The sequence below is a fragment of the Phanerochaete carnosa genome (assembly GCF_000300595.1).
Source record: "Phanerochaete carnosa HHB-10118-sp unplaced genomic scaffold PHACAscaffold_4, whole genome shotgun sequence".
NCBI lineage: Eukaryota > Fungi > Basidiomycota > Agaricomycetes > Polyporales > Phanerochaetaceae > Phanerochaete > Phanerochaete carnosa.
The window spans coordinates 3,773,422-3,785,035 of NW_006767631.1; the positions used below are offsets into that span (position 1 = coordinate 3,773,422).

Consider the following 11,614-nt stretch of genomic DNA (forward strand, 5'->3'; position numbering starts at 1 on the left):
CATCCCTTACCAGATCTCTTGATCGGTGTCGATCTCCTCCTCCAAAGGCACCAAGGCCCACATCTGGACAATTTGACCTGCAGTACCATGCCTCCTCGCCGTTCATTTCGCCCTCGCAATCTTATCTGCCCAGTCTCAGGATGCAACAAGCTTCTCAGTGCACAGTCAGGCTTGTCGCAACATCTGAATGCAGCACATCGTCGCCCTTCACCGCCAGCACCATCGTCCATGCTTCTGCCATTATCTCCCACCGTTCCTTCGCACGAGGATTTTCCCTTACACCAAGAGCCCACAAGTGAAGATGAGTCTCAGCCACAGCCATCACAGAAAGATTCACAGTCCAATTTCTGCACTGTCTGCCATCCAATATTAAATGGTACGTATCAATCATGCTTCAGAGATTTTGTAAGCTGATTATATCATACTCTCTTCTAGGTCGTCCATGCGATGCTCAGGGCAACTTTCTTAGTGCAGGAGAGCCACCAGTACCAGCTTCTCCTCGCTCCGACAACAGCTTTTCTCCCTTCGAAGACCGTGAACAGTTTGAAGTCACCAACTTTCTGTTCCAACGTTCGCAAATGCCTGCAGGCCAAATCGACTTTCTCATGCAGCTACTGGCATCGAAGTACGGCGATCCGATTCTGGATAATGCCGATCACATGAAAGCTCTCATTGACGATATCTCAAACGGCGATATTCCGTGGCAGAGCTTTGCCGGTCAGTATAGTGGTGTCATCCCCGAGTCCAACCCTCCGCCATGGATGGCTCGTGAATACGAGGTGTTCTTTCGCTGTCCCCACCAGGTTGGTCAGAACATGCTTGGCAATCCAGACTTCGCAAATGAGATGGATTTTGCTCCAAAGCGAGTATACAGTCAGCAGGGGGAGCGAGAGTATCAAGACTTCATGTTGGGCAGTTGGGCTTGGAATCAGGCGGTGCGTGGTTTCCTGTACGCTCAGTGTGCACAGCTAAGTTTTAAGTAATTATAAAGAACATTATCGCTCAAGACGAGGCGACACATGGCTCGATGTTCTGCCCATTCATTCTCGGAAGTGACAAGACAACCATTTCAGTTGCGACAGGCCAGAATGAGTATTACCCGCTGTATATGTCTCTCGGAGTCATTCACAACAGCACCCGTCGATCCCATCGAAACTCAGTAGCTTTAATCGGCTTTCTGGCCATTCCAAAGAGTGCGTTTTGGCCTCTCCTGAACTTCACATGGCTCTAACGCTCTCTTACCTTATATAGCCGACCGCCAATACCAGAACGACCCGGCATTCCGCAAGTTCCGGCGCCAGCTCTTCCACTCCAGTCTTACTCATATACTCCAGTCGCTCCGCTCTGGTATGACCGTACCAGAAGTAATCAAGTGTGCTGATGGACACTACCGACGGGTGGTGTTTGGCCTCGGACCCTACATTGCAGATTACCCTGAGCAAGCACTGCTGGCTTGTATCGTTCAGGGTTGGTGTCCAAGGTAAGCCTGCGCATCTGGGAAATAAATTTATTGCAGACGCTAACAACATATTTGCAGATGTACAGCACATCCAAGCAATCTTGATGAAGGCGGCATCAGTCGCTCTCGTGAGCACACAAGGTTGCTTATGGACGCGCTAGATACGAAGGCGTTGTGGGACAATTACGGAGCCATCGGTGACATAATGGTACGATCTCTTAGATTGTCTGATGAGAAACCGGGCCTCTGACAGCTGCGGGACAGCCTTTTACTGTGAACTTCCCTCGTGCTGACATCCACGAGCTCCTTTCACCCGATCTCCTCCACCAGGTCATTAAAGAAACATTCAAAGACCATCTCGTGACCTGGGTTGAAGAATACCTTGTTCTCAAACACGGAAAGACAAGAGCTGCTGTTATTATGGCCGACATCGATCGCCGGTAAGTGAAGTGCCTGTTTCGGCTACGGTGGCCAACGATGTACTAATCTCTCAATAGAATCGCCTTAGCACCTGCATTTCCAGGACTCCGACGGTTCCCTGAGGGTCGAGGATTCAAGCAGTGGACAGGTGACGACTCAAAGGCCCTAATGAAGGTACTTCCACTCTCCTCTTTCTGCGTACTCATACTTAATCGAGATAATCTAGGTCTACCTATCTGCGATTGCAGGGCATGTACCATCTGGGATTGTGCGCACTTTCAGTGCTTTCCTGGATTTTTGTTATCTCATTCGCCGAGATGTCATCGACGAACACACGCTCTCCACCATCGACGACGCTCTTGCACGATTCCACCGAGAGCGAGTGGTGTTCATTGACGAGAACGTGCGGCCAGAAGGCTTCTCACTTCCACGTCAGCATGCTCTTGTACATTACCGCAGGCTCATCATTCTCTTTGGTGCACCCAACGGCCTCTGCTCGTTGATCACTGAGTCGAAGCACATCAAGGCTGTTAAAGAGCTGTACTGTTGTTCAAGCAAGCACAATGCGCTCTCACAGATGCTCGTGACTAATCAGCGGCTAGACAAGCTCGCCGCTTTTCGTGTTGAGCTTGCTGCGCGAGGAATGCTAGATGGCCCCCTTCCTGGTCTTCTCACTCACTTCCCTCTGAGTCCTCCCCCGCCGCAGCTTGCCATTCCAACTACCAAGGGCTCTCTGCCAACTGATGACAATGATGACGAGGGAGCTATCGATGGAGACCAAGTGGAGGCGGAGGTCGTTCTAGCCCGAAATCCTAGTAAGTTTTTGTTATACTACTTATGGTTGTTTCACTAAATAATCGTAGGTCGCGGTTATCCTTGAGATATAGAGACACTCGCACACACTCTTGGCCATCCAACCCTTTCTGAGCTTATCAGACGCTTTTTGTACGACCTGATCCATCCTCAGGCGGATACTCCAGGCTCAGATGTTGATATATCCCCCTGCCCCGACGCTCCCCCGCGCATAATCGTCTATCCATCTGCCATCGCGACGTATTATGCACCTAGCGACTGGTCAGGATCGTCTGGCATGCGACATGAGCGTATACGCTCCGTACCTTCATGGCGCGGCGAACCGAAGCGTCAAGACTGTGTCTATGTTAACGCTGATTCATCTGTACCGGGCTTCTCAGGCTTGCACGCTGCACGCGTGCTGCTATTTTTTGCCTTCAAGCACGCGGGCGTGACTCTTCCATGCACTCTAGTCACATGGTTCTCACCTGTCTCCAATACTCCTTGCCAAGATACCGGGATGTGGATCGTCGAACCAGATGCTGACCAAGCTGGACAGAGGATAAAAGGTGTTGTTCATGTTGATACTATTGTTCGTGGTGCACACTTGCTGCCTGTGTTTGGAGACGAATTTGTTTCGCATACCTTAGAGCATACGGACAGTTTAGACGCCTTTCGAGCATTTTATGTAAATAAATATGCAGATCATCACGCGCATGAAATAGCATCCTAGACTTTTATACCACAGCACGGCTACCGAGAGCATCTTAAGGCCCACAGCATGCTCATTAGCCAGTCGCACCTCCGCCAGCCGCCCCAGGCTCTGAAAATCCTAGGAATTTATTATAAATCTCGATTAGAGTTTTAAATAATGCGTTGGGCTGTGTTTACTCCTTCCATATAGTTGAAGAAGCTTACAGGAGCCTGATCGCCGTTAACAAACCTCTTCGAGAAGCTGCCTTAAAAGACCAAAAAAAGTATGCTGACAAGACCGAAAAGTCCCCCCCCCCCCCGCCAAAAGCCAAAGTTGGCTCTGGAAGTTGAAAGTCCCAAAAAGCACCAAAAAACACTGTCATTTTACTGATGAATACAGTATAGAAGAACACAATATAATATTTTGGAAGATTATCCCTGATTGTTCCAACAGCAGTAGTAAATACGGTAAGTTTATTGTCTGAAGCCGCGGCTTGCCGGCTTGGCTTGGCTGGCTTGACATGCAAGACAAGCCAAAAGCCTTCCCAAGCCGGCACCCTTTGGCTTGGCTTGGCCCGGCTTGTGCAGGCTCGGCTTGGCCGGCTTGCTGGCTTGAAGCCAAGCCAGTCAAATTACTAGCTAGGATAGTCACCACGCCGGAGGTCTGAATAGCCGCTAAGTGAATCCTCTGCCAAAACACCGGCCGCCTCTGTCCTACGTATACAAGGAGCTGGGACATGCTGATGTTACTGCAAGAGTGCGGCCAAAAGGTATCATTTTCGCTACTCGTTCACATATACTCGTACAGATGCCATCTCACTACATCCATCAGGAAACACAGTCTGGCTACGGAGAAGGCGCTTCTCTACCCGATCCCCGGAGTGTCGGTAGCTCTCGCCTGGTACCTCGCAGCCCCCAGCGGCTCTTACACGCGGCTAGGGCGCGACATGGAGTGTAGTGTAGTACTGTTGCACACCAATGCATGGTATTGAGAGTTCACGCATTCACAGTATGATACCATGGAATTCAAGTCTATTCTTGGTGCAAAAAACGAAGTAATACAAAGTCAGAATGGCGCAGGTATGGATTAACATAGAAGTTCTTGCAGTTCTCATCGATTTCGTCCTGAGACCACGAGAGATCAAGGGTCTTTCCCCAGTGTGGAATAAGGTGACAAGAGCGAACAATGGATGTAATTGGGATCACAGAGATGCTACAAAAGCCCCGGTATCTGCGAGACATTGAGTGCGTCACGCTATACATACCCAGGTCCTCATCAAACGCGTTCAGTGACGTGAACCATTCGACGTATACTAGAGGATGCGGTGCCAGTTTCGACCATGCATCTGGCGCACGAAAAATCACTCGGACACGCCCAACAGCAAGATGATCTAAAGATAACTGTGAGTTGCCGGTTGATTGAGCAGAAGGCATTGAGACGCACCTTGAACATCTGCCGCCCGCTCAGAGCCGTTGACACGGCTACCTTCAAGGCGATGGGCATTCCTGTAGGCAAGAACTGTTGAGAAATGGGCCAATGTTGACTCAATCTCAACGCCGCTCATCAAAGTCTTCTGCGCCGGAACGGCTTGGACGACGTCTGAGACTGCATGCCTTGACACTTGCGTCATGACCGGCAAGTCAAAACGAACTTGCTTGTAGACGTCGATGCACGTGTTGCGCGATAGCTCTGAAAGCTTGGGTACAGATTGTGCAACGGCCGTGGGGGCGAATGTAGCTGCGTCTCGCAGGAAGTCTTCCAGGTACCATGAGAGATCTGTCGCACCAAAGCGTTCTGCAGCCTCTACAGCCTTTACGTGAGGATGAGCCGGCTTCTTCGCGATCCTGTAGCTGATCTGAGTGCCGTCGCGCGAGCGGAGGCCACGGGACTCCTGTTCCTCCTGTTTCTCCCCAGCTGGCAACGTCGGCTCCTCTGCACCAGGCTCATCAAGCTTCTTCTGCAACTTTTCTCTCTCGTGCAGAACGCGCTCAAGCTGCGGGCCCTTTTTGGGAGCTGGTCGACGCCATTGGAGGTACGCATGGAAGCGGTGCACTGCCTCCTGCCGGTCCAGCCATTCGGTCATCTGGCGGATGTACTTCTTGTTGTTCCCCGCACGATAGCCATGCTTCGAAAAGTTGATATGCAAGCGTTCGGTTCCCTCTGTATTGTAACCATCCGCAGCGCCGAGAAGCTGGATAGATCGCAAGTAGTGATCCATGGCGTGAAGCTTCGGAATGCCGTTGAAGTTTGCCCAGTTCTTCAGCATCTCCTTAGCAAGTGCGTAGTGTGTGCGAAAGGCTGACTTGTACTTGTGGAACTGGCACCAGGCGGCATCAAGGCATGTGAGTGAGGTGCTGGTGTGCGACTCAAAGTGAGCGTAGTAGATGAAATCAAGAAGTCCGCGAATGGCAAGTATGACTTCCTTTGGCACTGCGCCGGCGATGACACCTAGAAAGACCTTCTCCATGTTCTTGTACTCTGTTCCTGTCCACTGCGAAACGAGTGATATTTCCTCTCGGAAGTGACGCAGCTCAGGATGCGCTGGCATGCACTTGAATCTGGCATCGACCTCGTCATCACCCGAGTCGGGGATGCATGCGGATGCCCACTTCACGACATGCTCCTTGAACATCCCCTTGTGAAGCTGATGCAGGATATCAGGAGTAATGCAGACAAAGATGTCAGCGTGAGGAAGGTTGGCCCAGAGTGGATTAACAGGTCGTAGACCATCTTCGCGGAAGTCAGCTGTCTTCTCACCAGCTGCCGCGCGTTTCAGCTTCTTCGCTGTCTGCTTGTGGTCTCGCCAGCGCACGTGCTTCCCCAATCCTGTACCACAATCCTCAGAGCGTACAAGACATTTTGGGCAACGGTTCTCCTTGACGCAGGTCAGCAAGCACTGCTCCGGGTGATCTGTGATGTAGGCTGCAAGAATAGGATGCACCGTGCGTACAACCCATCTGCGCACACCATATCAACTCCATTGAGGCCTGCCTCTACCAACGGACGCAACAGCGAGCGCATACAGTCGTGGAAGAGCTGATAGCTGGCGCGCGGTCGCTTTTCCTTCGAGAAACATGCAAGCTTTGCCACGGGAAGATATCCGATGAGGATCATCGCATGAGAGGATGGTGAGCGGCGTAGATCCTTTGAGATGTTTCCAAGACTGAGATACACAGGCCAGGCAGTCTTATCACCGCTGAAGGCTGATAGCTGCGTCTTGTCTGATGACAGAATGACCGGTGCGACAACCGCCCCGGGAGGCAGGCGTTCCTATCGTGACCATATCAGCTTTTAATTTGCCGTCCATGTCTGCAGGCACACCTGAATCTGCGGCCACCATTCAGCAGTCCACATCTCATTGATAACAGGCTTTGCACCTTCGGCGTCTTCGTATTGCGGCTCCGGTGCGTATCGAAGGTGTTCATGGAACAAAGGGTTGCTCAGAAGCTCCTTGATACACTCAACAGGGTCGCGCTTCCAAAGTTCAAAGGTCTGAACTTTCCTCTGTCCATTCTTTGGATCTACGACATCGCCCTTTGTAGTAAACATCTCGCACGTCCCCCCCGGCCCTTTCGGTAGCTGCTCGATCTTTTTTCTAAGTGACTGTTTGTTCTTATACGAGACCTTCGTGCGCTCCCTCGTCTGAGATTTGTGAGTGGTTATTCACACTGTGTGCGAGAATGATGGGATACTTACAATAGGAAGCTTCAGATATTCATCAATTGCACCTTGCGACAGCCCATGGGTTGTAAGCCAGTGAGCCAACTCCCACTCCTCTTCGTCCTCAAATGGTGCCCATGGGTTATCCTTCCGCATCTGGTCAGCATGCATTGACTCAAAAAGTGTAAGCCCCTTCTTCTTGATTTTGACCTTGAAGCGTGCGGAATAGTCAATAAAGGGTCGTTTTGGATGTCCTCCAGCCTCAAGATCATCGTCGTCATTGATTTCTTCCACTCTGGCGTGCTTTGCAGATGGCTCTTGCTCCGGCAGAGATTCTGGCAGGGTACCAGTGGCCTCACCATCACCATTCAAGGTTGTGCTGAGATCATTTGGGGTACTTGAGAGTAAATCAGGTGCAAAGCTGTTCTCGCATACCTCCCTCGTGCGTCTGTCCAGATCCTCGTGGCATCGTGGTGATTGACGGACGTGGGACTTGAGTCCAATTTTGCTAGTGAAGGTGCGGTTACAGAAATTGCAGAACAGTTGCACAGCGGTCTTATTTTGTGTGCGTCGAGGCATGGTGGCAGACAAGAATGCAGCAGCGTAAGTAGCTGACTGGTGAGCGTGTGAAGGTTAATCTCGTTACCGCCCGAGTGGCCGAACCTCATTTCAACTTCTAACCTGACTTTCCAACCTGACTCCTTGTCTCTTCTTTTTCATCTTCGCCTTTTGTTCGCCCTCACATTTTTTAAAAAGTCTCTAGCAGATCTGCTATGCCACAGAATATTAGGAAATCGAGTCGACCAGGTAAGAAATCAACCAAGGCAGCCAATGCCGGTGCGTGGTACCTCAGGTTGAATGACACGTCCCTGAGAACTGTCTTCAGATTCGCAAACTTTGACAAAGGAGCTTCAAAAACAGCTCAAGGAGATTGAAAAGCAGAAGAAACAACTTGCAAAGCTCATTCAACAGGCCAGCGCATCGAAGCAAGCCAGAACAGATAGCAGCTCATCCAGCGCCGAGGATGACAATGACATTGAGTCCAAAGACTCAGACAGTCAAGGGCCTCCAAAGGTATGTTCATGTGGTATAATTCCTGGCAACAGCTGATGTATGTACCTGTAGTTCCGCAGCCTTGGCGACATTCAAGCACGACCTGTGGTACTGCCAGCGGCTAAGAAATGGCTCATCAGACTGGGAGATCCCATTTCTCAGTCAGCAGAGTTGGCAGATGTTGATCTAACAGGTGAAGAATTGCATGCCGGTCAACATCGCACAACGTCGACACCACCGGCGCCATCTCATCACAGTAGCCGCGAACCTTCTCTTTCACGCACTCTTCCATTACCTTCTAGCCATCAATCCTCAACCTTATTCAGGCTATCACTGGTATCTCATGGTCTGTTGTCATCGCCTTTTGAGCTCTTATCTAACGAAGGGGACACACGTCCCAATCAAGGCCCGGCGTCGACGCCATCAGAGGAAAGCAACGCTAGCCATCATGACCATAGCATTTCAGGTAAGCCTTACTCTTCTGTTGCAGCTGCGCATGCTGACGGTGGGAAAGTTACTTCCTGCCCACAGCCTCGTTCTCCTCCGGTGCCGGATAATGGGGATCCTGCACGCAAGCGTCCACGTCGCTCCCGTTTGCCTGTACAGAGGCCTCTTCAAGTCGATGTGATTGCTAACAAGGGTGGAAAGGTACCTCAAGGATCTAAGCCACGGCAATCCGACTATGAAAAGTGGCTCAGGAACATGATTTCGAAGGCCATCAATCTATACAACCTGAAGCTCACCACTGTCCACGCATTTCCAACACCGGAGCAGCAGAGGATATGGGCCCGAGAGGCATGGTCATCAATATGTGATGAACATAAGAAATGCTTTCCCGAGGATGGTTCCTTTCGCATCATGACATTGGTGAGCTTAGTGATGTGCGGGCCGGGCCTCAAAGCCTCCAAGCCCACCAAGCCCGGCTCAAAAAGCCTGGCCCGAGTCAAGCCTGGCAGCGGGCTCAAGGCCGGGCTTGGAGCGTAGTCAAGCCCAAGCCCGGCCCGGAAGCCCAGGCTTGGGTGTGCTGGCTCCGTTACCGTTCCCTGAGTTCAGAATGAGGAGAGAGCGACCTAATATGCACATAGAAGACAAAATGTAGATATTCTAGATGTAACGGCTCCCGCCGAGCACGATTGTGCGTCACCATCTGGTGCCTGCCGTAGGCGCACGCTCATGGACTTCGCTGCGACTCGACTTGTTCCGCAGGTGTAGATCTTCTGGAGGTTATAATTTAGTGAGTACATGCAGTATTAATCTACTACACCCAAATACATTCCCTTTTGATAGCACCGGAACACTCGTTGTATTGTGAGCAAGCCCGGGCTTAAGCCCAAGGCTTGGGCCGGGCTCGGGCTCGGCTCGGGCTCAGGGCTCGGCTTGACATCGCCACAAGCCCAAGCCCGGGCTTTGAGCCCAAGCCGGGCCCGCACATCACTAGGTGAGCTTCCTGTTGACCATATCGTACGCTACCACTCACATCCTTATATAACTACGAGAGTAGATAATGAATCAAAGTTCAACATTTTGTGGCCATCTCAAAGACAAGCTACGCATGCGCATGCTCGACGCATTTAAGATTCCCGAAGCTGCTGACAATGAGGCTGCTAATCACAGCCATGCCCTCTACTGGCGGCTGGTTGAAGGCTCGCCTCCACGGTATTGCCACAAGGTGCATGAGATCTGATAATATTTTCATTGGAATCTGATACGGTTCAGTAGACATGGGATACCGACAGTCCGACCGGTTATGGTGAGCATAATATGTTTACCTTGGCACTCCGCGAGCAGTTGTTCCGGAACGCCCAAGATGCCGGCGCCATTCACCAGGACAAGCTCAACCCCATTCCGCTTCCGACACTTGCGCTTTTATTTACTATGGTATGACCTTTCTTCTGCCTCTCTTGCGGTACATATCACTTATAACATCTATTAATAGATTCGATTTCATCTAGACTGCTACGAGAATGGGCAGCGCGACGACTCAGTTGTGTTCTCGGAGGTGGATTACTACGACCATTACAGAGATCACCTCAGCTGGGCCAAGCATTGGTCGGCCGTAGATCCGGATGAGACGCGCAAAATGCGCAGCGACATGTTCCGTGTAGTACTGTAAGTGGCTCTGTCTTATTCCGCGACCTGGCAGCTCAGGACAACAATCTCCGATAGCAAACTGAGCAAGGTGCCACCAACCAGTATTACTGTGGCCTATTTCTCCCAGGATGCCGAGGATCGCCTGCGCACAGAGCTTGCTGCACGCCGTCGCGCCCGTGAGCAGGTGCAACTTGACCAGGGCCAGGGTGACGTCACTGAAGTGGTGGAGGCGCAGGGGTAGTCATAATCATGTTGCGCTGCTATGTTATCTGTAGTACTTAATAAACCAGGTTTATTTGGAGTCGCATGAATAAATGAGTGTTGCTACATGCTACACATTCTACAGCCTTCTACACTGTGCATCTGTAGCTGAAAGAGACAGCCACCGGTTGCTGCTTAGGCTGCGAGGCAGCTCCTGGGTGCTACGGAGGGCGAGTGATGATACAGGTAGCTGCCGAATTAGGTACCATTCTACTGCCCTACCAGAGCCACGGAGTATGCGGAGTGCTCCTGGGCCCAGACTTTTTTCCCTGATGTCGAAGCCACGAAGCAGAGCCGCTGACTGTTGAGTAACCATTCAAACGCACGTCTGAAATGGGGCAGGTCAGCAATTCGATGGTGTTGGGTCAAAGAAGATGACGGACCCCAGTGTTAACCGTAAGCACGAACCCAAGTTCTGGAATCGGGACTTGTTCCGAAACCGAGGTTTCGCAGATGGTGCCTTCACCACACGGAATGATGTCTGTGTCGGTTCCAAGTAGCGTGATGATGGCACAGGCACTGCACTGGACATTGACGATGCTGACCGCGAGGGCGAGAGTGGTGATGAGTGCGGAAAGCTGCATCTGAACAACAGGTCGGCCGGTCAGAGGTATGTCCAGTAGAAAGGTACGATGAAGAGCGCACTGTAACGGATAGCGAGGTAGAGCGAAGAAGAGGCGACACGAGTATGCTGCTGGAGTACGCTGAGGGCAGTCCGCCCACATCAGGAAAAAAAGTCTGGGACCAGAAGCGCCCCGTGAGCTCCGTAGTTCCAGCAGCCTGGTGGAACTGACCCCTATTACCCTGCGACCAGTAGTTTTCCGCCACGTCTCCATAGCACCTGTGGCAACCTGCATAAGTTTGGCAGCACACCGTGGCAGCCTGCATAAATTCAGCAGCATACCATGGCGCTGTTGCAGCTCGCCCGTAGATAATACCAGCAGATGGCCTCCTGGGCTTTGCACACTCACTCATAGGGAATAGATTAACGGAAGAGGTATATTAGGTGCACAATTGTACAGTACATGCTGGTGTATACTATGCTAGATTCATTCTGCTGTGGTAGGAGATAGACACGGGAGGTAGGCCTACAATGTATGGCAAGTCAGGATAATATTGTAAGATCTGCGGAGGCGTTACTCACCTGGGTCTTACGACCGCTATGCGTCCGGCGCAAGGAGCAG

The 11,614-nt window shown here is 51.4% G+C and overlaps 3 protein-coding genes across 3 annotated transcripts; 2 read left to right on the plus strand and 1 right to left on the minus strand.

Annotated features, from left to right (window-relative positions):
- Window positions 1-87: 87 nt before the first annotated feature.
- PHACADRAFT_172980 (uncharacterized protein) lies at window positions 88-3,404 on the plus strand (the record flags this gene model as incomplete). The annotated part of the gene is made up of 9 exons (XM_007395096.1): window positions 88-376; window positions 436-935; window positions 992-1,193; window positions 1,252-1,480; window positions 1,538-1,667; window positions 1,724-1,899; window positions 1,957-2,053; window positions 2,106-2,694; window positions 2,767-3,404. The coding sequence occupies 9 exons, from the start codon at window positions 88-90 to the stop codon at window positions 3,402-3,404; spliced, it is 2,850 nt and encodes a 949-aa protein (XP_007395158.1).
- A 1,162-nt stretch (window positions 3,405-4,566) lies between these two features.
- Window positions 4,567-7,604, minus strand: PHACADRAFT_194904 (uncharacterized protein; the record flags this gene model as incomplete). The annotated part of the gene is made up of 6 exons (XM_007395097.1): window positions 4,567-4,595; window positions 4,630-4,755; window positions 4,809-6,322; window positions 6,367-6,635; window positions 6,687-7,007; window positions 7,062-7,604. The coding sequence occupies 6 exons, from the start codon at window positions 7,602-7,604 to the stop codon at window positions 4,567-4,569; spliced, it is 2,802 nt and encodes a 933-aa protein (XP_007395159.1).
- Window positions 7,605-7,856: 252 nt separating this feature from the next.
- On the plus strand, window positions 7,857-10,410 carry PHACADRAFT_28007 (uncharacterized protein; the record flags this gene model as incomplete). Its single annotated transcript, XM_007394007.1, has 8 exons — window positions 7,857-7,869; window positions 7,912-8,099; window positions 8,151-8,544; window positions 8,569-8,945; window positions 9,580-9,747; window positions 9,798-9,956; window positions 10,015-10,187; window positions 10,245-10,410. The coding sequence occupies 8 exons, from the start codon at window positions 7,857-7,859 to the stop codon at window positions 10,408-10,410; spliced, it is 1,638 nt and encodes a 545-aa protein (XP_007394069.1).
- Window positions 10,411-11,614: the final 1,204 nt, after the last annotated feature.